The sequence below is a fragment of the Amblyomma mixtum genome, chromosome 3 (genome assembly GCF_055824585.1).
Source record: "Amblyomma mixtum isolate Tamu chromosome 3, ASM5582458v1, whole genome shotgun sequence".
Taxonomy (NCBI): Eukaryota; Metazoa; Arthropoda; class Arachnida; order Ixodida; family Ixodidae; genus Amblyomma; species Amblyomma mixtum.
Genome location: NC_143014.1, coordinates 142630611 through 142655013, shown reverse-complemented (window position 1 = coordinate 142655013; position 24403 = coordinate 142630611). Strand labels below are relative to the sequence as shown.

The following is a 24403-nucleotide window of genomic DNA, read 5'->3' as shown; positions in this document are numbered from 1 at the left end:
CGCGTTTTCGAAGATCTAACAGCTACAAACCCCTACTTATAATGAAGCGCCTAACTGTAATATCTAAAACGATAACTATTGGGCCGCCGCGATGGCTCAGTGGCTATGGTGCTCGGCTGCTGGCCCAAAAGACGCGGGTTCGATCCCGGCCGCGGCGGCTAGAATTTCTTTGGAGGAGAAATTCTAGAGGCCCGTGTGCTGTGCGATGTCAGTGCACGTTAAAGAACCCCAGGTGGTCGAAATTTCCGGAGCCCTTCACTACGGCGTCTCTCATAGCCTTAGTCGCTTTGGGACGTTAAACCCCACAAAACCAAACCATAACTATTGGATTTCAGTTAAGCAGAACACGTAATACAAACGTGCATCTGCATTGGCGCAGAGCCGCTCCGGGCCAGGTCCTCAGCTAAATTTCCGGGCTGCGCAATTTCATAACATATTCCGCGACCAACGTTTCCTTCTTCGGAGCAGAGTGATAACACGCGTTTTCTCTTCCGCGTCGCCCCGCGCGTGCGTCATCTCGGCTAGTTGCGTCTATCAACAATGTGGGTCTGGCCTTTACAAGTAGCAGCGTGAAGTAGCAATTGCGCCGCGTTTCCAGTGGACGCATTACGCCACCGCGAGTCTCAGATCGCCGCAATATCCTGTCGTCCGTGCGTGCGCGTGCTGGCACCGCCGTGGTGTCGAGTGTCGTTCGCGCTGATTCACTACGCTCCCTCAGAGGCGGCGAACGTATGCGCTCATTTTACACGCTTGTGCAGCTGTCGCGCGAGCGGACCTTCGTCTTGCGCGTCAGGCTACGTGATCGTTTCGTGAAATGTGCTCCCTTTAGCAAACTGATCCGTTGGGACGGGTATTATTTCTATACAGTACTGGCTATGTAGACAAAGCACGAGCCCGCGGAACGTGCTTCGATGATCGCATGCTTACCGTTGGATCGGAATGATACGCGAACTGCGGAGCCTGTGGGCCCTGTGGCTTTCTTCACCACGTTAGGCGCAGTCAGCAACCATGCCTATAGCCGTCGCTTGCTAAATTAGCGTTCGTAAGCTCAGCGCGCACAATCGTTGGCCTCGCTGCCAAATAAGCCGCTGACGGGGACTCGCTTTCAAGTGCACTGCCGGCCTTTTCTCGCTGGCGATGAGGCGACTGCTGTGCTGCGTACAGTCACTCCAACTGCCAATGAGTTAACAATACTGCATTGCAAGTTACCAGGGCTGCAAAGCGAAGCAAAAGACAATGCAAAGAATATTCCTGTCGGCGCCGAAAAACGCTTAGTCTCCGTCGACACTCTGGCAGCGACGCCAGACAACATCGTGGACGGAAGCGAACTCTCGTGATCATCATGATTGCTCGCTAGGTGGCGCTGACGGTGCCGAAGGGCAGAAGTTCAGTCGAGATTAGACGTAAATCAGAGAGCTGTTGGAAGATTAGCACTAGGTGCACACGGCAAAACAACAAACGAGGCAGTACAAGGGGATATGGGCTGGGCATCGTTCGAAGCACGGGAAGCTAAGAGTAAAATACTATATGAAGAACGCCTGAGGAAATTGGACGATAACAGGTGGGCAGCTAAGGTATTTAAATATTTATACAGAAAGAGCGTTGACTCACAGTGGCGGAAAAGAACTAGAAAACTAACCAGTAAGTATGCAGGTCATGAGGACGGAGAAAGAAAGAGCATTAAACGACAGGTTAAAAACGCGGAAGTTAAAAATTGGATGAATTCAATGGAAAAGAAACATAGTGTAGAACTATATCGATGCTGGAAAAGGCAGATCAGGAAAGAATTTTTCTGTGATAACTCAAGAGGCAGTGCCCTACTTTTTGAAGCTAGGTCAGGGTGTCTTTAGAACGCGCAGCTACAAAAAGAAATTTAACGAAGAAGATGACACATGTGCAGTGTGTGGTAGATCTGTGGAAACAATTGAACACCTCATAATCAAATGTGACGGTATCCATCCGGATGTCGATGCAGGCGCAATCACTCTTCCTGAGGCCCTAGGGTTTAAAGATAACAATGGTCATGTAAATAAATCTGCAGTGGAAGTCAGCAAAAAGCGATTGGAGGATTGGTGGCTGAAAAGCAGAGATGTGGCATAAGGTTAGAATTGTAGGAAACCGTAAGTAAAGATGGTGGCGATTCAGTAAACAAAAAAAAAATAAAGAAGAAAAGTTGAGCATGGTGGCATTTGCCACCACCCCGTTTCAAAGGGGGCGCTCCTATCCATCCATCCATCCATCCGTCACGCGGCTGCGCGCTCCTTCCCCGCGATTCACTTTTCATTCTGGTCCGTTAGTGCCTATAGGTCCCGATTCAATCTACGGGAACACGGAGCACGTGCGGTGAGTCCACAGCGTTCACCCCTATCGTCGCTGCTTGTGCCGGCGCCGAACTTCACACAACAACGAACGCGTTGAAATAAGCAAGCAGCAGATAAGGCAAGATGAGGATTCATAGTGCGGTTGTCCGTGCGCTTTTTCTTTCGGTGAAATCCAATCAGCGATCCGCGGAGCAGCTCTTTCAATCCGCGAAGGAGCAAGATATCCGTCGCGGTCCAGTCAGAACTCGGGAACTGAATCCAAGTTGCCCACTGAAACACGCTCTTCGGTTTCTCGGATAAATAAAACTTACTCCAGATCGCCGATTTGAATACGCATTAGAAAAGAAATAGCGCTCGAGTTGGGCACTGAAACTATTAAGTGTGTGTGAATGTGGCACTGTGCTTCAGGCTTTCAGCGCATCGTCACATGACCTGTCGTTCTTTAGTTTTCTCACGCCGTAAACAGGTTACTCGGTTCAGCCGTGGACACTGACCATGTCGGACATGGTGCATTTTCAGTTGTTGAGTGGTCAACCATGCAATCTTGTCTGTGCGGCACAAAACGTATGCAAGCAACACGAATGATATGCGAGTTCATGGCGCTTCCGTCATTGCGCCCCCATCAAGAAGCAGCCGCTAAGCAGGTTGCCACTGACGTCAGGCCCGCATGGCAGGACAGAAGTTTTCAGCGCCACTGGTCTTGTTGTGGGAGCTCTTTCCCTGGAGCAGGGGGCCAGGTGTTCTGGTAACGCTCACAGGTGCTCCTTCCGGCCGCACACTGCAGGTGATCACGGATGCAGACCGGTGCTCCCTGTTCCTAGTGCATGGCGACCGGGACTCACCGGCGGGCCGCTGCCTGGTGAGCCAGCTGTTCGATGTGTCGTGCCGCTCGACGTTGGACCAGGTGGGCTACGAGGAGGTGCGCGTGCCCTGGGGCTCGGGCATCGTTGGCTACGTGGCCCAGAGCAAGGAAGCCGTCAACATACCCGACTGCTACAACGTGCGTCATCTGCTCCCAGCTCTTTTCTTCGCCATTTGCTCTCTCTGCATGTTAACGTGGACAGACGGCCTTGATTCGGTACAGAATGCATTTTGGGAAGCACACAAGAAAACGTGGACAAAGGTGTAAACGAACCAGATGGGACAAAGCGCTCCTTGACCCGTCTGCTTCTTTCTAATCTTTGTTAACGTTTCCTTGTGCCCTTTCTTATAGAGAGAAGACGATATTGCAGCGAATCTTTGTACTGTTTGTTTGTTCATTCTTCAAACGTGCAAACATGCGGCTTTATCACTTTGTGATGCAAGACGCGACCTTATTTATCTCGATTGGTCGCGTACAGGCGGAGCCGATACTACGTTGTTTCCTAATGTTGCAACTTTGCGCGCCGTATACCTAGAAAGTTCGCTATCAGCTTTAAATTGAGAACCACGAAGAGCGGCGGGCATTCTGTTCGACGACCGCCGAGCACGCTTGTTGCTTTCGCCGCCGCCGAGTCATTCAGTCCATTGTAGCCGCATGTCAGCCCAATAAACAGTTTTCTGTTAGAACATTTCACCGTCTTCCTCACTGCCTGGACTGTCGTCATCACTACGTGACAATATTAATAAGCTGTCAGACGCAGCTATAGTTATCAAAAATGCGTACAAAATGTGGCTCAGTGGTTAAGGCGCTCGTCTACTGAGCCGGAGTACCCGGGTTCAAACCCGACCTCGGCGGCCGCGTTTTGATGGAGGCGAAACGAAAAAAGTGCCCGTGTAATGCGCGTTGTCAGTGCACGTTAAAGATCCCCAGGTGGTCGAAATTATTCCGGAGAACTCCGCTATGGCACCTCTTTCTTCCTTTCCTCTTTATCCCTTTCCTTACGGCTCGGTTCGGGTGTCCACCGACGCACCGAGATATGTGAGACAGTTAATGCGTCATTTCCTTTCCTCAAAACCAATTTTCAATTTTCAAATGCTTGAGCATGAAACGCGTAAAATTTCGTAAACAGGGGCCATATACTGGGTGTTTCTGCAAATGCCTTCAAAAATTCCTGGAAATAGTACGGCCGAAATAGAAGGAAAATCTCGTCAGGAACAGTCAGCCGCGGCGAACGTCAATTCTGTGGAAGCAGCTAGCTAATTAAGTTTTACTAATTAGGTTTCAATTACAAGGTCCGGTGGTTAGTGCCAATGGCGAGTCCGCAGCCACAGGCACGGCGATGTCATACCAGTTTTTGAAACGAATAAAAGTCATTCTCTGAAGCCTTGCAGCGCGGGAAATGCGGAACTCATTTCCGCACTTTAAAAACCGAAACTGAGCACATCAGGTACGCATGCAGGAAGGTTATAGTGCAAACGCAACGTCCGCTTGTGAGATGTTGCAGTGCCTACGCATCCTTACGACACCCATTTCGAACTGCCTGCGCTACTGTAGCGCAACACGTGCTCTCTGCCCGCTCGCCGCTCGCAGGCCGGTACAGCAGGAGGAGTATGTTCGCGCCGTGTGTGTCACGATATGGTGTGCGTGGCTATCGCTCTTTCTGGCCGCGTGGTTTAGCTTTCGCCCATGCGCGGCCCTAAAAATCATGGAGGCAAGGGCGTCCGCAGAATTTTTTGCAGGGGGGGGGGGCCCGTTGGTGCCCCGGGGGGGGGGGGGGGTATGTTCGTAGCAGAAAGGCGCTATTTGCGGAGTAAATTTATTTATTTATATATAAATAAAAATTAAACAAAATGCACACATGAAAGAAAAATTACAAACAGCAAATTAAAGCGCGGCTAGGAGAGGTACATTGGAGTTTATCAACGAAGAAACAACTAAAATTAATAAAAATGCAAAAAGATGCTATATCACTTCGTGGAGAAGAGTGCTCAGTCTTGCTGCATACGGGTTCTCGACTCACCCGGATTGATGACCAGCACACAGCACAATATGTTCACAAACACGCAACTACAGTCACTCAGTCAGTCTTCCTTGAACAGCAACTGTAGGCGCCTCGGATTTTTCTGGGCGAATTGCGTAATTACACGTGTGATAAATTCACTTCTGTGCTTCATTACACGCTCTCGGTGCACACTCATCATACACATTGATTGGAAAAACTGTTGAACGCGTACGTTGAAAACAAAAGATGACTATATATACAACGAAAACTTATTTACAAGATAAATGCACGCTCGCAGCTTCATACACCTCGCTCCATCTTGCTTGCGCATCCGCACAGTCGAGCAACCGCACACACACTGCTCTCCGCTCGTCGTTTTCTCGTCCGCTGTCTTGGTTGTTCTCAGCTTCGCTGACAACCGGCCACTAAAAACACCCAAGCACAAACACAGAGGCGCGCACACGTGCAAGGGCTTACTTGCCGCAGTATCCCCGAATGCGCACTTTGGGGGTGAAAGGAACGCCGCGCAACTTCCGAGGGGAAGGGACACTCGCCACTCCAGTCGGAAAATTTGTTTTTGTGTTTTTATGGGGTTCAGAGCCCCAAAACGACTCAGGCTATGAGCGATGGAGTAGTACAGAGTTCCGGGTAATGTCGACCACCTGGGTCTCTTTACCATGCACTGACACGCACAGTACATGGGCGCTGTTGTGATTTGAGGCCCAGCCAGAGGTGACAGGCGAGCCAGGCAGGCGCCATCGGGCTGCGTTGACCAAAGGCGCTGGTTTTCGCAGAAGACGCAAAGAACGCTGGTGTGGGGGCGCCTCGGGAGACTGCGTCGCCGTGAACAAAAGCAGCTAATCCCCTTTGCCGGAGATTCTGAAAGCGGCGCTTCTACCGAACTGCGCTACCCGTGGATCGGAGGAGACAGCGAGCGGCGGCGGCGCCAACTCATCGCCCGCTTGCCCCTGAGCAGCCCGACAAAGCGGGGGTGGACACGGCTGATTTTACCTTCCCTCCTTAAGAATTCATCGGTGACCGGCGTAACGATAGGCGAAAACAAGATGCTCCGTGCACTGTCTGCCTCCGTGTCGCTATCTCTCTAGAGATCAAAGAAACAGACACCCATCTCAAGGCGGCTCGAAACACATGCTCGCCGGTGCCGCTGTATATCTGGAACAGGTCGCCCTTCAGTAGAGCTAACGATGGCGTGGTTTGAAAACGGCGGAACGACGCACGCCCGGACGCGGCATTTCGCAGATGTGACCATGCGGGGCTGCTTTTACCCTTTTGACTGAGCGCACCACCGCCCCTGGCGTGCGGCCATCACTCACGGTTCGAGTGAGTGATTTTCCAGGGGGGTGCAGCCGCCCCCCCTTGCCCCCCCCTCCGGACGCCCATGCATGGAGGTAAAAAAAACTAGGAGGGAGTGCGCTCAGCCTCTGCAAGCCATCCTCCTCTGACGCCGCTGCCGAGGGCCCTTTTGCGCACTGACTCTTGGGAAATAGGCCCTCCACAGTTACCAGACTGCCAACCAGCGGTGCTGTTTAGTGAACGTCGGTGCTCCGACGTAGCGCAGAAGCGCAGCGCCTGTGTTGCAGCTTTGGCGGAATGCGACCGAGCTCGAGGTTGTCTGAAAGCTCCGCGTCTCAACACTTCTGTTGATTACTGTTACACTTCTGTTGAGTTTTTGGGTGCACTGTAGAAAACTGCAGGTAAACTTTTCATCAAAGGGTGCGGCCGCGACCTCGTCACTGTTCAACTGTGATTCATAAAGAGAATGGAGAGGAATTCCTTTCGTCGTTATACACACATACGGAGCGTTTATTTCAGATCATGATATAAGCGGAGAACTCGAGAGTAGGCGAAGAAACGATCGAGCCTCTAAAAAAGGGCGCAGCGGCTTCCAGAGCGCTCACGGCGGACGAACGTGTTTAACGAGCGCTCCGGCGCGCTGCGCAAGATACTATTTCTCGGGCAGGCGGACTTCGGCCCGCCCATGTGCCCGCCGTTCTCCGCTATTCTCGAGGCACAAGTCGTGCCGAATACGCTCGCGCACATACGCGGTTCCGACGTGAAATGCAGCAGTGAAGTATTTCTCTCTCTCTCGCTGTCGAGAGAGAGTGCCGGCGGCTTTACGTCTGCCCCTGCGCGGGGTCTCCCGGCCACTGCGCTCAATCACTTACAAAAAGAAGTAAACTGTATGTATAGCCGCGCGCTCGTAGCGTCCTGCCTCGGGCCTCGGACTAATCGCGCGCGCGCCACACTGCACTAGCGGCCGGGGTGGGGCGCCCGGCCGCGTATACAGTCCGAGGTAGCACCCACGGAGCGTTCGTGTCACGTGTGCACTACCTGGCCAAGAGCGAGCTTGTGCATTTATCACCACGGATTCTGAGTGCATGCCGCTTTCGCTTATTCTGCGTTACCCACAGAGTTTCGCTGATTCACTCTAGCTTCGCTTTCCTGTTGGTTCCAAGATAAGCGCCAGAAGCTGCTGACAGCTACCAAGTGGCGGACAAGAGCGCTCTAATCGTGGCGCATTCGGGCGCGTGGAGCACACTGTAACGTGGTATTTTTTAAACTTCACGTGTTATCATTTCTGCCGAAGAAAAAGGGCGCTACGCTAAGGCTACCTCATCGGAAGCACCAGGATAGCGCTCAACCACTTTCCAAGTCACACTTGAACGTTGAAAGCCGTATTTAAAAAGGTTAACTAACGTCGACGAACTATTAGCAGGTGGAACGAAAAAATACTGGCTGGTACTTTACAGAACTCATAACATTCACTTGATTTCAATTCGGAATAACGTGTTATTTTTTATTTAACGAAGTGCCTAAAGATCCATGGCTAAAGTCATGCTTCTGCCCATGCCCGGCATACTTCTTGCTACGCGCTCTTCAGCACAAAGCGTACGTAAGTTACACGCTGCATTCGCGACTTTCGAGGAGCTGCAAAGGAAAGTGCGACCATTCTTACATCTCCGCACTCTCACAAATGGCATAGATCGGAATATTCACGCCCGGTTGCGCGCGGCATCTCCGGCGTTTTTTCTGCCTCTTCTGATTTTATTGAAACTTCACAATACATTCCTCGCAATTTTCTGGGCACTTTGTGTCAAATATCGCAGCGGGCCAGTGTTTTGTTGCTGCGCAAACGAATTTTAAAATTTTTCATTTCGTTGCCTCAATCGGGGAGATTTGTACGGGCAGCCTTGCGTGTGTGACGTCACGTGACGCACGGCCTTCGATATTCGCTCTGAGTTTGCAGAAGGACAAAATTCCCAGATATTTTTTGGTCACTTCAGACAAATCATGACCAAACCTTTTACTTACAATTGCCAGTTTGGCCAGTCAACGCGCAAAAGATGGGTTTTGTGACAGTATCCGCGACGTCATGAGACGGTCTGTCGTGACGTCATCGGTTAGTCTGAACCCAGTTTCGGCTTCGGTCTCCCGGTTTTAGCTGTTTTTAAATACTTCTACTCGGTGTTTTGAAAAATGGTTTTTTGTACCGGAGCAAGGGGACTGTACGGAATTTGATGTCATTATCAACTCAAAATTTTCAAAGAAAAAAAAAACGCGAAGTTGTAATCTGCGCCGCTTGCGATTCTGCACCGACCTCTGAAGCGCAGGTATAAGTACTGGGACTCGAGCGCTCGTGCCCGGCACTACAGTGAACTAGAAGTCTTCTAGTTAACTATACCCGGCCCAACACGCGTCACACCCTGCAGAACACTCATAGTGGTCTGTGCCCCGCCGCGGTGGCTCAGTGGTTACGGCGCTCGGCTGCTGACCCGAAAGACGTGGGTTCGATCCCGGCCGCGGCGGCCGAATTTCGATGGAGGCGAAATTCTAAAGGCCCGTGTACTGTGCGATGCCAGTGCACGTTAAAGAACCCCAGGTGGTCGAAATTTCCGGAGCATTTCACTACGGCGTTCCTCATAGCCTGAGTCGCTTCGGGACGTTAAACCCCACTAAACTAAACCATAGTGGTCTGTGAGAAATTTTATGCTAGCTGTCCTTTACCGCAAATAGAGCAGAGAGGATATCAATTATCAAAATTTTTACATTCTACCTCACAGCTTCGGCAAAAGGCGTGTCGAACAAATTTGAGGCCTACGCTACCTACGCTGGTTCGGTAGTTCTTCTATAGTCGGATACAACTTAAGAACGAAGCGGCTTTTCCCCGTCAAAGGCTCCCCTCCCAGCCAATGGCGTCAGGCCGATTCTCGTGACTCTGCTAGTGTGACAAAGCAGGGAGTGGCAGATGAAAGGGGATAGTCCCCCCCCCCCCCCCCTTCCCTCCATAGTCGGGGATAGACCCACTGCAATGCATTGGGAAAGCCAGAAGCGTGAACCATCCACTTCCGGGTTAACAACGACACTGTTTGGGGAAGATATAGTGAATCTAGTTCACTATAGGGATTACTAGGCCAGCGCCAAGCTCTTCACAGAGAAGAGCGCGCTGCAAGCAGCATACGACGCGCGTGCGCTGAACGCGACTTTAGCCATGGACCTAAACCGACGTGCGCGATATACATTTTATGAGAATGGACTGGGTACGTCCAACGTATCTTTAGACACTTAAAAAATGTTGACTCAAGTCGATGCCCCCCCCCCCCCCCCCTCCCCCCTTTTATTTTCGTCAAGGTTCCCTTCACCTGACGACTTTACAGCTAGCAAAAAACAAAAAAAAGGATGTATGCCTACATGGTCCCTTTGCTATGTAGTTCTTCGCAATTCCATCCTTGCTCACCTTCCCGCACAGTCGCAGACTTTTCTTCGAGCGTCTTGCCATTTTTGCTAGCTCTGTGATGGCATCGCGGTGCGTGCGGAGCTCAAAGCAATACACGCGTTAAGCCTGGCCCGCATGGAGCTTTTTTTTTTTTTTTTCACGCGAAAGCGCGCCGCATGTAAAATGCAGGCGGCCGTGCCGCCTCGCTTGCACCGTCAAGGGCTGCAAGAAGCGGGAGAGATATGAGCTCATGATAGCGCAAGTTCGGAGGGTCGGCCGCGTGCCCGCACGCCGAGCGTTCTCGTGCGAAAAAATTGCTCCATGCGAGCCAGGAACTCGCCGGGCCAGCAGTCAGAGGAAATGGAAATTACAGGCGACGAAACTGCGCACCTTCTATGCTTTCCACCCTCGCGTGTGGCTCAGCTGATTAGCCTAGTAGGCGGCAGACTGAACCAACTGAACCACTGAACCGCGAGCGGTCCTATAGTTTCGGATTCCGGTGGCGCTACCGCTCATCCGGGAAACCACCACTAGCTGGAGAGAGCGAGGTAAACGGCGCGCAGTTCAGATTTTCGCTAGTGGGACCGATTTGCATACGATATATATATATATATATATATATATATATATATATATATATATATATATATATATATATATATATATATATACACACATAGAGCATCCTGGAGGGAAGGGCACCGGCATGGCGCGTGTAATACCCTCGGCCCGGCCGAAATACCTTAGACTCCCGCAAATAGGTCGGCCTTTTCGAATGATTACTTTTGTTAAAAAAAAGACCGACCTATAAAGCCCCACCTCGATGGACACATCCTAGGCGTACGGGCGAAGCGTCTACGCGCACGGGCGTACGCCGGAGCCTGTCTGCGCATGTGCGAGGCGCGACGCGCTAGCAGGCGCGATCGGGGCGCAGATATCTCTGCATGTCAGGTATCGGCATCTGCGCACGGGCGCTCGCGCGCGCGTCGGAAATGGGGTCCGGTTTACAACAAAGGGAGGACCGCGGGGCTCTCGGGGACTCTTTTCTTCGTGGCTTGAAGCTCTTTCAGATTCCCCCAAGTTTTCTTGGAACCCTTGCAGCTCCCCAACCATCTTTTGTTCACGGCTTGACATTTTTTCAGAGGGCTCGCTAGGGGGCGCGAGCCAGCACCAGGAGCTAGGGTGCCTCGATGCGCGCGCGCCCTTTCTAGGGTGGAGTCACCCTTTGGGAGGGCGAGTGCCGCCTGGCCGGCCGTGACAGTCCATCGGCGGCCATCTTCATGCCCTTTCTCGCGGCGGCGCGGCGGCCGTAACACGTGCGTTCGCTTTGTCGCCTTTTCTCTTGGCGCTGACCGGGCGCACATCGAAAAATGCCGGGTTGTTGGGTGCCGCAGTGCACCACCACCTCCAAGAAGTGTTGCTGGGAAATGAGGGGTACGATTTTTTTCTTACCAGCTTACAGGACTGTCTCGAGAACCTCTTTTCGGTGGTTCGACTGAGAAAACCCGTGCCCAGTGCGTATGACATGAAATGCGCTCTGAGCCTTGTGAGCGTGGGCCAGTTTTTATTTACCTCAGGGACGACGAACTACGATCTCGATGACCACGAATATCTGGTAGACCTTCTCCCCCAGGCAAAGAAAGAAAGGACAGAAGTGGAAGCTGATGAGATAAATGACTCAGAAATTCTGTTCATTGAAGAACTGTCCACAACAGAGTCCAGCATTCTACACTACGTAGGAGGCTTCATTTTGAAAGGAATCTTGCCGTCCGTCACCTGCCAGCAATGCAAGGATGCCCTACTGGCTTGTGCTACTGATGAACATGCCTCTCTGACTGCTCTGAAGGAATATGTTTCAGAAGGCGACAACCTAATTTATCCCAGTAATGACGTTATGCATATGTCTAAAAACTAAGAGGAGCACTTTGTTGGAATAAACTCATGGCGCACAGGCAAACTAGTGACAATGAAGTCACCTCTCCGCTCACTTACAGCATACCTATAGTCTGCTGCATGCAAGCATGCCGAGCGCGCTTGAAGTTCTGCGCAAGCCATGATGAAGAAATCCGGAAAACGCTGACAGACAGGTACGCAAGATTGAGACTGCGCATCTTCCTCCGACACCTTCAGAAAGCTAGTCTCAACGGTCACGCAAGCAAGACGTGGGCAGGGGTTAATTTAACCTAAGCTGCTATCCACACTGAAGTACACCCATGCTGCTAGCACCAGCAGAGCTCCTATTTGTACACCTAATAAGTGTCCTAAATTGCATTGTTTCTTTTGCATTGACTCCAGGCTTTGAAGACAAGCATGATCTGTGCAAACATGCCTTCAAAGTGCCCTGAAATATTTTTTTCAGGGCAAATAAACAACTTTCATGGTTATAAACAATATTAATGATTGTTTGGTTTCAACTAACCTCTGATCGCGGCAATAGATTGTTACTTTGTCTTTAGAACACTGTCTTTAGTGTGTGTTGAATTATACTAATGCAGTCGACTCTCATTAGTTTGACCTATCAATGAAACCAAAATTTCGATTCCATTCGAGTATAAACGGATGTATTCTCACTGCGACTAATAACTTTCCTCATCTTTCGACCAATATACAGTGGTCCCGCCAAGTTCGAATGGCCGACTGCATGCGTATAAAAATACCCGGAGATATTTGGGGTTTTCAGTGCACAATGCATACATGCGCGGCCCAGGTACTGAGATATTTGTTTCGTGTACGTGTGGCGAATGCGCTGGCTTTCATTTCTTAAGACAAGGTACGTAAAGCACATTAATCTTTTTTCTTCTACAAAAAATCGTCATTCTAGTACTGAGGTTGAGAATAAATGTGTATAAGGCAATAGGAGCGTTCTTAATTAGTTACAGAATTGAGTGATTGAATGCAGTCTACCTGCTTATGATATTGCTGTTATTATTAATTTATTTTAATCCTGCAGTTAGGTTCCTAGTGCGCTCTATGAATTCTTTCCAATCTAGCACCCGAGTCGCCGTGTGCTAGGAGAAACGATCGTCCAAATCTTAAAATATTTGGACAGTTGTCCCTTACAAGCCTATTCTGCTTACACTTCATTAGAAAAGGCATGAAACGCAGTTGTGTTTTCTTTTGGTCGCGAAGACAAGCGCGCTTTTGAAGCGGCAAGTGCACAAAGCCTGTTGGCGCACGCCCCGCGCCTTTGAAGTGGGCATGGCAATGGTGGCCGCCGTAGCAGACGACGCAGTTGTCTTCACCCTCAGCGGAGCGCGCGCGCATCAAGGCACCCTACCAGGAGCATGGAGGTGCATGCCACTTTTCGACGCCCGTCGCGGCGCGTGCTGGGCGCGCAGGCGCTTCGCGTGTACGCCTCGGAAGTGTCCATCGAGGTGGGGCTTAAGTGGCAGTATACGGTATCTAGCAAGCTTTGTTTATTAAGCTCTGTCTTTTGAGTCTCACAAAAACCAGACAATTTTGTTACCAACTCTGCTTTCCGAGCAGACTGGAGCATGTAGTTTGTCTTCAACTTTGTCTGGTGTAACAGATGTAGTGTGCAGCACAGCATCATAGAAATATACTGATTATCTCGGGGAAGCATTTACCTAGGTTCTCAGTTTTAACTCACTGTGACCGATCAATTATTTTGTCTTATTTACCACTTTGTCTTCTGTATGCAAGGATTATACTTGTCTGGATTGAAACTATAGAATGTATTTTTCATTTTCAACCCATCCTTATCATAGTTAGTTTTCCAGTGTACTCATTCTGCCTGAAAATGCCATTTCTGTAAAGTGTAAGTTGTCACTGTGGTGTGATCTGCGGTGTTTTGCATTTTGTGTGTAATGTGCGCCATATATCATGTGGCTTGCAGGATGCCCGGTTCAACAAGAGCATCGACCTTCGCACTGGCTACCGGACACGGTGCATGTTGTGCATGCCCATCTTCGACCGCGATGGCGAGGTCATTGGAGTTGCTCAGGTCATCAACAAAAAAGGCAAAAATGAGCACGATGTCTTCAACAGCAATGATGAAAAGGTAAGCCTTAGTGTGAATCCCCTCTGCTATGTGGCATGAGAGAATAGCAGCACAGTTAAGCAGGGCTCATCACTTGTAGGTAAACCACGCTTCTGCAGTGTATTGTGGAATGCCATCATCATGGACTATGTGGTGCAGTAAATAGTGGGGTGTTCCTTTGTTTTATGAATGGAAGTTGGAAAATACATTGGTGCACTCTAGGAGGAAGCATCCGAGGGCTTGTTGTCGCATCATATGGAGCAAGTCAAAATATTGTTCCTGTATTTTAGATAATTACTGAACTTAGGCCACATTAATGACCTATTCTAAAGTTTAAATTTAAAGGGACACTGAGGAGAAATTGACGTTGACTTGCATCGACAGAATACCGGCTCCTGATTACAAAAACTCCATTCATACTGACAACAAAGCTCTTGTAACATAGAAAAGAGCAAGAACCAAAATACAGGTATCGCCGCCACAGGCCAAACTCGCAAGTACAAGCTTCATGACGTCATAGGACAAAACAGTGTTGCTAGAACTATATAACACTAGGACACGAGAAGTCATGATTCACTGAGGCGCAACCAACGCATGCGCAAATCGCCTTGACTTCGCCGGATGGCGCCACGTACTCGGCAGCTACGCGCGCTCTTGCAGCTCCGGGACCAATCAGCGCCGGCTCACAGCGGTATGCGGGCTCCCGGTATTCCGCTAACGGTAACAAGGTACACGGTATGCTAAAGGTGTCTATTTGCGAGAACTTCGTTGACGACTTCGAGAACGGGATCCATTGTAACGCTGGCAAAACGCCGGTGAAAACGTAAACGAAGCGACGGCCGCAATAGCCGATAGATGCCTTCAACTTGCGGCCGGCGGTAGCTTTCTTTTCGGCTGCTGCTGGGCCGCACTGCTGGCTGCCAGAAATCACGGAGTCTGCGTTACGTCATGTTCACGTCATGTTTCACGTCACTTACTCCTGTGTCGTCATAGGAGAATCCCAAGTTTGAATCAGAGCGGCGGGAAAAACTTTTTCAACTTCGAATCTAAATTTCTTAGAAATAAATGCATCTTTCGCTGCCAGCCAAGTGGCAACAAAGCCATGAAATGCCGAACTATCGGATTTTGATATAAAAAAAATATTAATAGAGCTCTCCTCAGTGTCCATTTAAGGAAAATTTTTCAGTTACTAAGCTACAGAACATCCTAAAAAATGTCCAGTTCACAACTTTTAAAATCACTGAATTCAAATTGTGACGCTGGCAACTGCAGTGAAATTCACATCAGGGACTGGTTTTACCTATGCTGTACAAAGCAGCAGATGTGGAAGTTCAGATTACTGATAAGTCTAAAGAACAAGAGGAAAGAAATATATTCTATTATGTTTTTGTTACTGGTGGGTGTGGAATGATTTGCTGGCAGGAATTTGACCCAAAGTTCTTTCGTTTCCACCCTGTCACTTTCTGAGCATCAGAAGACCACTCTAGAAGTAGAACTTATTCATGAGCTGCAGGTGTGAAAGCTCTGCTGTTATGATGCATGAGTGGACATTCATGCGAATGTTTAAAAATTTTTCTCAGCTTTATCTAAAACACTGGAAAGTATAATACATTGTTGATTGCTGGTTGAAAATCGCTGAATGGGATGTTTTCTAGGGTGCTGTATAACTTTCTAATTGGAAGCTTTGTCCTAGATTTAAAGCTCAAGACTGTGGTAAATTCCCCTGAATAAATATGTAATTGGACAGAGCAAAAAAAAAATAATCTGAGTTAGTCTGTAGAGTGGGCAAAAATATCTCTTCAACTACATCCACTTATCGTGCGCCTTAGTTCAAGTTATATGACATACAGTATATACCGCTTATATTTCAGTAGAAATCTTCAGGGGCAGTGTTAAATGCACACAGGTTTAAAGTGCCAACAGAGAGCGTGCCTCTTGTCCAAAAACAGCATAAGTCATGCAAAGGTACACAGCGGTCAGTGACAGCTGTGTGCACACATGCAGGCATCAGTCAAATAATATGAGTCTGGAAGCACTATATGCTGTCACACTTTACTATTGACGCAAGAAACTACCAGCATCCAAAGTTGTACCATTGTCATATGGGCACCCTTCTAGATCACTGAACACTACTGTACTGGCACTGACCCACTGATGATCTTTCATGAAAATGAGGCATCATCACTGCTGAATGGAACAGGTTATGCGCTACTAGAACTCGATTTCACACAAATCAAAGAGCTTCTCTCCATGTCTGATGATAAGAGCTGGTGACGTCCTCAAGCTCAGCAGTAATGGAATTATTTTAGAACATGAAAATAAAGAACTTGACCATTTGCTGCAAATTCATGATGGAAGTACCAAAAAGACGCCTATCAGAAGGACATGCAAGTGCTCTCATGTTATTTTAAAGTTGCAAGGCACCAAATTTTTCATTGCTTGCTTTCTTCTTTAGAACGGTGCTTAAGATATAAGAAAACGTGGATTAACAAGTGGAATTCACATGCTACAAGTAATTAATTTAAGAATGAGTTTCTTATCCAGTGTAGTTTGTTTTGGTTTCATCAATTGAAAAGTGGCTGTGATGTCAAAAGTAGGGATGAGGTCATGTGATGCACACAAAACCTGCAATATAATTTATCTCCTCACTGGCTGTTACTCTGGTGTCTGGGGCAGGATATAGTGGAAGAGGTCAAGCAAATTAAAATGACAAAGCAGTGATTACAATATAGATTTTGTGTGCCCCACGTGATCTCAAGCCTGTCTGTGACATCGTAGCCACTGTTCAGTTACCGAAACCAAAACCAAAACTGCATGTAGAAGAAATTCCATTTTAAATTATTTGCCGGGTGTAGGTGAATTCCACATGGTGGTCGATGCTTACAAAAATATTGTGTGCATCATTCCAAAAAATAAAAGAACACAGCAAAAATTTGGTGTTTCCACCTGTTTAACAGCCACGCCTATCAGCAACTGCCACATGACAAAAAAACGCTTTGAATGAGAAGCATCTTGATTTCTGGATTCTGTTTTTTCATCACGGCCTTAAGGTTTTTTGACTGAAGGAAAGGATCTTAAATTAACTGTTAGAAACACATGCACTGTTGCAAACATTGACCAGATCAGCAGAATATCAGTCTGGAACGCACATATATTGCATCATTTACCAAAATATGACAAAAATATGAAAAACAGCCATCATTGTTGACGTTTGTTTTCCTCTCTAATTGTGACAATATAGCTATATGTCTGAGCCAGTGTATTGGCAAGGGTGATTAATAAAGTTTTTTTTTCGAGATGAGCCAAATCCACCAAATTGCTAACCAAAAGATTGTTATCCGTACACACCATAGCACTATCCAAGCTGTGCATAGGCTTTACATGTTAGAGCAACTCTACAGCACAATGTAATGAAAATGTATGCAAATAATTCAGATTTTTGAATAATTCTGAATAAGCATGGAATTCAAAGAAGTTGCAGTGATACTGTACCCCATACACTGACTGAAATTGACTAATTAATCAACCAGTTTCATTCATTCACTGAATTAAAATGAATGAGCAGCAGATTTATTCACTGAATATATGTGATGCTGACCATGAAGCAGAGCATAATCCTCTGTGTGCTTGCTGGAGGGCAGTACAGTTAATACAATTGCACGTGCACACTGGGCTACAGAGCGCATTCATGGCCCTTTTTAAAAGTAGCCCATATTCAACATTTACTCATTGAAAGTGGCTTATTGGAACTGCCACTGCCTACAATTTATTATGAAGGGTGTTTGGATTTCAAGTTATAAAATTTACATATTGTGGGAGCACTGTTGCTTACCATAGTTTGGAGGGCTGTTTTAAGAATGTGCGGGGTATGTTTTAAAATATTTTGCAGTGGGTATGACCAAGCTTCTTGCAACAAGTGCTGCTAGGTAGATGTATTAAGCATTTCATGCTGTAATAAGAAGTCTTCAACATCCATCTCACAGACACAGTGACCCATTATAGAGCAGCATATTTTGAATGACCACCTTCTGTGGTGTTAAATAACTCTCTGGTGCAATTAAAAAAAAAAGATTTTGAGCTTGAGCGCTTACAAAAAACAGGTAGTGATGGAAAAATGTACAGTATGAATTTGTGGCATTATTGTACATTTTATGGCAAAAACAATGTCTAGAAATCAATTAAGTGGAAAAAATATTCCTTTCGCCTCAATCATCCTTGATATGTGGCACTATCAGTTACAGCCATTGTGAAGGAGGTGAAGGTGAAAGTGTGAACCAGTGAAGGATTTTCCATTAAATTTCGGGCTTGTTTGAGTGGTCCTGTTGCTGACTGTGGTTTCCTTGGCACCAGGTGTTCTCGGAGTACCTGCAGTTTTGTGGCCTCGTCCTCCGAAATGCTCAGCTCTATGAGCGGTCCGAACTTGAAAACAAGAGAAATCAGGTATGTAAGTGTACATGTACTTTTTTGAAAAAGAGCATGATTAGGAAATTCCTTCTTCTGAAGCGTGGTATACTGAAATGGGGAGTCCCACATAGTGGGAGCCAAGAGTTGATTAGAAAATCAAAGCGTGTTGCGGGAATAAAATAAATCAATGCTCTTGGCTGTCGCATAGCATCTGCTTTGGCAATTTTTGTTTAATATTTTTCTTATTTGTTAGTTAAGGTAATCAGCTAACCTTCGAATTACTAGAGAGTCATGAAAAGTTCCACTTAAAAAGCTGAAGAACATAAAAAAAATTCCTCTGGCAAAATTTTTGTAATGGCAGCTTTATTATGAAATTGGTTGCCCTCTTTGAAAAGTGTGAAATAATCCAAAAAGGCAACTACAGATCCATATATTTCAAATGCACTGCTCTTTGCAGTGTTCTCTTACAGTTTGTGGCCTTGGCGCGCCCTAACTGGTGCAGCTGCAGTTGCTGTCGATGTGCACAAGCAACCATAATATTGTGCTGTTTCATGTTTAGCACATTTCAAAGTGTGGAAAAAAGCACGAAAAAAGCTGTCTTTTCAGAAATTATGTCACGAGTTTTTGACACACAACATTGCAGTTAAAACTTTTCACATCTGTCAAGTGTTTAAATGTTTAAAGAGACACAAAAAAATTGAAGGGGGTCTGTATTGATAGATTAGTGTATTATAACAACAAAGACATTACTTTAGCTTCAAACGGAGCTTTTATAAGCTAGAATAGGTCTGAAAATTAAATATTGGTGTCGCCTTCATCGGCCAATTTCACAAGTAAACTGCGGTGTGTCGACACAGCTTTTCGATGCAGATCCTGTAGCTATAAAAGCTAGGGTATGCTGCCATTCACCTCAAAATGGTGATCATAGAGTCTGTTTCAGTGCAGGCATTTTTTTTTTAATTGAGAGGCAGGGAAATTTTTTAAATACAATTTTCTCAGCAATAAACATGTCTTTTGCTGCTGGACAAACATCTTCATACCCAGGAAGAGCTTAAGAATAAATTTTTCTAGGAATAAAAAGTGGATGGAGTTTTTCATGGAGCTTTTCTCAGTGTCTCTTTAATCAGTTGGTTCCAGCTAATTAACTGAATTCCACTATGGATGCAGTGGGGGTGGCTGCATGCTGTCACTAGGGAAGTTAACCGCAGGGATCTTCTTTGTGAAAGTTTTGTGTTCCTTGTAACAGAGGATATCCAAATTCTTTTAGCTGAGAAGTTACAATTCTTTGAGGTTGCATTGCCACAGGTAATGCTGTACATTTTGATTTTTCTTTGTAAAGAGCAGCCACTCCAAAATATGGTTCCAAAAACTCCAAAAACAACTCCAAAAACACTCCAAACTCCAAAAACAAAACTGGCTGCCTAAAATTTCACCTCTTGAATAAAATTTGGGTGGGAATAAGGCTGTAGGGCAAGATGAACCAAACTGCATAGTAATGCAACATGATCAGAGGTTTACTAGAAAAATTTACACTAACAATGTGCAGGGCAGCCACTTTGAAGTAAGTTTAACATACTTCAAAGTGGCTTCCTTGCTACTCCGCTGTTGTTAAGGGTGTCACATTTTATGCCGAATGTCGCAATGCTGAAAGAGACAATGCTTGCCCCAGTTGCCTATTTAAACCCCTGCACTGATCATGTTGCGTTATTCAATGGCATGCAGTTTGGTCTGCTTGCAGTGTGGAAACATAAATGCCAATTACATTAACACACTTTGGATTGTGTTACTCATAGCCTACTTCATCAATTACATACTGTAGTGGCAACTGGAAACCCCCTAGGAGAGCTGGCTGATTTTCTTGCAAGAACTCTTAGAATCTTCAAGGGGCACCTTGTCCAGAACATGAAGGTGCTTCCCTCCATAACATTTCAGTATGCTGCTGCTGCCATCACCGCTGGCAAGCATTAACTGTGCAGGCATTCACAGTGGCACAAGCCTGTATTCTGTTTGGTGCCTGGCAGCTGGTATCATGATAAATTGGTTCTGACAAGATGAGTGCCTGATGTGCTGTCTTTGGTGTGGCATGACTGTGTAAAACACTGTGTTATGCACCTTTTTTTGATAATGTTGCAATGCTAGGAATTCCATCTGCATGTGCTAAGCACAGCACAAAAGATACAGAGTTCGCTTCATCTCTTCCAAAATATAGACTATTAATCAGGTTCAGCTCACAGAAATGCCATGCAGACTCTGCACAAGGCTTCCTCAAGCTTACAGCTCCTGTTTGTCGAAGCCTTATGATCTTGAGCTCATGTTCTGGTCAAAGTTTTCGCTGCAGAGACCTTGCTGCCCCATTCACTGCAGGTTCTCCTAGACCTGGCGCGCATGGTGTTCGAAGAGCAAAGCACCATCGAGCTGGTGGTGTACCGAATCATGACACATATGCAGTCGCTGCTTGAATGCGAGCGCTGTCAAGTGCTGCTTGTCGACCATGAAACAAGGGTGAGTGCCTCTGTTCTTGGTCACCCCATGTGGCACACACACTCTTTGTGAACACAATGGTATGCACTGCCCTCATGGCAACTTCTCACCACTTCTCTCTCATGCACACACACACATCTGTGTTTTCATACGCACTTAAGTGTATAGGTTCAACTGAAGACTAGATGCTCATGTAAACTGGACGGACTTTATAGTCAGTGTTTAAGTAGTGGCCCATCTTCAGTCAGAGGCAACCATGCATCTACATATGATAAAGAGAAGCCAGTTGTATGCAGTGAAATGAAAGCTACACAAAGGGTGAAACCTGTCTATTACTTTTAACAAGTGAATTTGTATTCACTTGACCTTGCTGCTAAATTTCTGCTCTATGATAAAGCTGTGCACTTGGGCCTCATTGTTTCACTGATAGTCAGTTGTGAAGCAGCGTACTGTCTTTGAAGTGCAAACAGTAAACCAAGCGGCTAGGTGTGGCTGATACCATTGTTACCTGTACCAAATATACATACTGCAGTTCTGGCTTTTAGAGGAACGTATGGAGAAGAACAGGAGAACGTTGAAAGCTCATCGGTCAATGGCAGTCGGAAAACCATGGAAAGAAAAACACAGGACGATTCTGGGGTTTTTGATTGTAGTGAGCACTGCCTGCTGTTAATTGTAGGTAATACAGGACACAGTTTAAAAGTTGTAGCAGAACTAGAAAGGAGGTGTGTACCATAGAGCCTCATTGATACATTCCCGGTTAGTAAGATTTCCCGGCTCACACGCTCGAAACCATGACCACTAGAAATATGTCTTACAGCTGTTTTTGTTCTGGTTAATATGTTCCTGGGTAATACAAATTCCCGTCAATTACATTCATAATTTTGTCAAATTTTGGTTATACGATGCATTTAATGACCAACAGAACATGCACTACGAGCGGTCTTAGCCAGGGACCATGCAACGTACTCAAGCGCAATAGTCACCTGCCACGGCAGCTTCTCCGTAATGGAGAAGTGCATTAGGGCGAAGCAACTAACAAAAAAATAAGAGCAAAAAAAAACGGTGATGATGTGTGAACATATGGGCGGGCCAAGCCTGGGGCAACAGCCATGGACTAAGGTTGTTGATAAGAAAGGTTTTCTCACCACCACCACCACCACCACCACCTGGGGGCGCGTAACACGACGGTAAAAAGTGCAGCAGCTGTAAGCAGCCGGAGTGGCTTCTGTGCATAAGTGCAATGAGTAGAAAAATAAATTGGTTTTGAGGAAACGACAGGCGCAGTAACTGTCTTACTCTCGGTGAAGACCTAAACCGCTCCATGAAAGAAGGGATGAAAGAGGGAATGGATAGTGGTCGGCTCCGGATAAATTTTGACCACTTGGATTTCTTTAATGTGCACTGACATCACACAGTATATGGGCACCTTGAATTTTGCCTCCTTCGAAATGCGACTGCCATGGCCGAGATTGAACCCATGTTCTCGGGCTCAGCAGTTGAGCGCCCCTATCTGAAAACAACGATGATGTGCTGCCAAGTGGGGACGAGCCTATAGGAACTCGCGATACAAGCAGGAGTGCAGCAGCCTGCATTCAGCTGTCATGAGTGGCTTCTCAGCAGCATGCAAAAGCGAAAAGAGAGAGAGAGAGAAATACGTACCTTATTACTGCAACTCATGTTCGAGCCACGCTTGTGTCTGTGACGTATTGGAGCATTCGAAAATAACAACGGTGACAGCGAAGATGCCCCGAGTACTTTCGCCTCCTCTGTCACCAGATTGGGTACATTGCAAAGTTAGGAGGACAGTGCAAATGTGGATAGAAGTCTACAAGCCCTAGAAAGGCTGTTCAGACCTTGTGCCAACAAGCTCTGATTGGCCTTTTTAGTAACTGAAAGCATCAATAAATGCCTTTTGTACATCACTCTTGTCACATTTTTGCAAAACCTTAGGGGTGCTGGATGCATTTTTCCAGCATTTTTTAATAAACGTATCAACAAAAGATTCTACTGCTGAGGTTGGGCCACCGCTATGGCTGAACTGCTAGGCGTCACCTACGACACGCAAATGTGTTGGGCTTGGTTACCACTAAAGACATTAACGAAGCTGCAAAGTAGGCCAGTTGGTGCCAGATTATGTGCTTTCTACGCTGTGCATCATGCTGACATCTCATTGTTTTGTTTCACAAACAGCTCTGTAGTTCAACGGTTTGGCTTTCCTTGCATCTCACGATGATGTACTATCAGCAGTGTTGCTGGAATACGGTTCTTGCTATAAAATCAAAACACCACAGTTTTCTTGTGCATTACTCAGTTTCAGTCACTGCTGGCTTTTTTCCATTTTAACTGGTGCTACTTTTTATCAGGACTTAAATTTGATTCAGCAGAATTGAAGGGCTCTATGGCATTTGGTGACAGCTCTGTATTAAGGCATTCAGTGAGTGATATTGAACTGCTATTGCTGTTCATGTTTGGTGATAACGTGTTCATATTTGCTACAGACTGCTTTCCATCGTGTCTTTGACTTGGAGGCCAAGGATGCACTCAGAGAGGATGTGGCAACCTGTACAAGGTAAGGTAGCTTCTTTATTGCACATTGCCCACCTTTCTGCCGCATTGCAACTGTTTCTAAAATTCCTTGACCTTAGTATTGGAAACATCACAGTGCACGAATGAATGTGTGTACCATCAGCATCAAATTAAATGTAAACAGAACAACTGAAACGTGCACACAAATGTGCACGATTATGAGCTGCTGGAAAGGAAATACACGGTATCCATCAACACTTCCAAAGAGTGGTTTCGGCACCTTCAGAGTGAAGATCTTGTTTTTCTTTTTGCATTTCAAGTGTCTTGTTTGGGTTTCATTTGATGGTGATAGTACTGAGTTACTACTGGCATATAACTGAAAAAGACACACCTTGTAACACTGACCATTAACAAAAATAGACTAACAGTTAAGGTTATTGAATTGAGTGCTAACACTTGTCATTCTTTTTATTAAAAACTGAGCTCATTCCTATAGAATAGGAAATAATGTATTGGTAATAAGTGCTGCTCCTCGTTTTCAGGAACTTGGTTTTGCAGTGGTGCACCAACACCATATATAGAGTGCACAGTGAAAGCTTTTTCAAATAGCATAGCCATGTTTTCAATATCTGTCCTGCTTAAATTTTGTTGTGGCATAATACTCTGAATACTCTGCTGACTCACATGCAGCAACAAGGCTGTAGGAGGACACGTGGACACTGTGGGGCACTGCTGGTAGTGCATTCAGTTTCTTTGCAGCGTTATGAACACTGCACTTAATTTCTCCTGGAGTATAGAGTTACTAGTCATTAGCACGTTGTATGTGCTGTTTATCTGTCATAAGTACTTTGCTGCATCACTGTTTGCATTCTGCAAGCGTCATGCTGATGCTTTTTTCCAGGGCTTGATCATTTCTGCTCTTTTGTGGCACATGCAGAGCATTGAAAACATTTCTTACTTAGGTTCTGCTGGAATTATTCAATAGTTTGAACCGCTAGGCCTTTCACATTCATTCTTGGAGGGATCCTATTACCAGGTTTTAAACCCAAGTGCATGTTTGTCAAGACTA

The 24403-nt window shown here is 46.6% G+C and overlaps 1 protein-coding gene across 6 annotated transcripts in view; it reads left to right on the top strand.

The window, feature by feature from the left end:
* Pde11 (Phosphodiesterase 11) overlaps positions 1 to 24403 on the top strand; it is a 376721-nt gene that overhangs the window by 321188 nt on the left and 31130 nt on the right. For all 6 annotated transcript variants that reach the window (XM_089581354.1, XM_089581356.1, XM_089581357.1 and 3 more), the window contains 5 exons: positions 3106 to 3321; positions 13777 to 13941; positions 18271 to 18360; positions 20689 to 20826; positions 23307 to 23377. In XM_089581354.1, coding sequence (XP_089437480.1) covers positions 3106 to 3321; positions 13777 to 13941; positions 18271 to 18360; positions 20689 to 20826; positions 23307 to 23377 — 680 coding nt within the window. The remainder of the gene's footprint in view (positions 1 to 3105; positions 3322 to 13776; positions 13942 to 18270; positions 18361 to 20688; positions 20827 to 23306; positions 23378 to 24403) is intronic.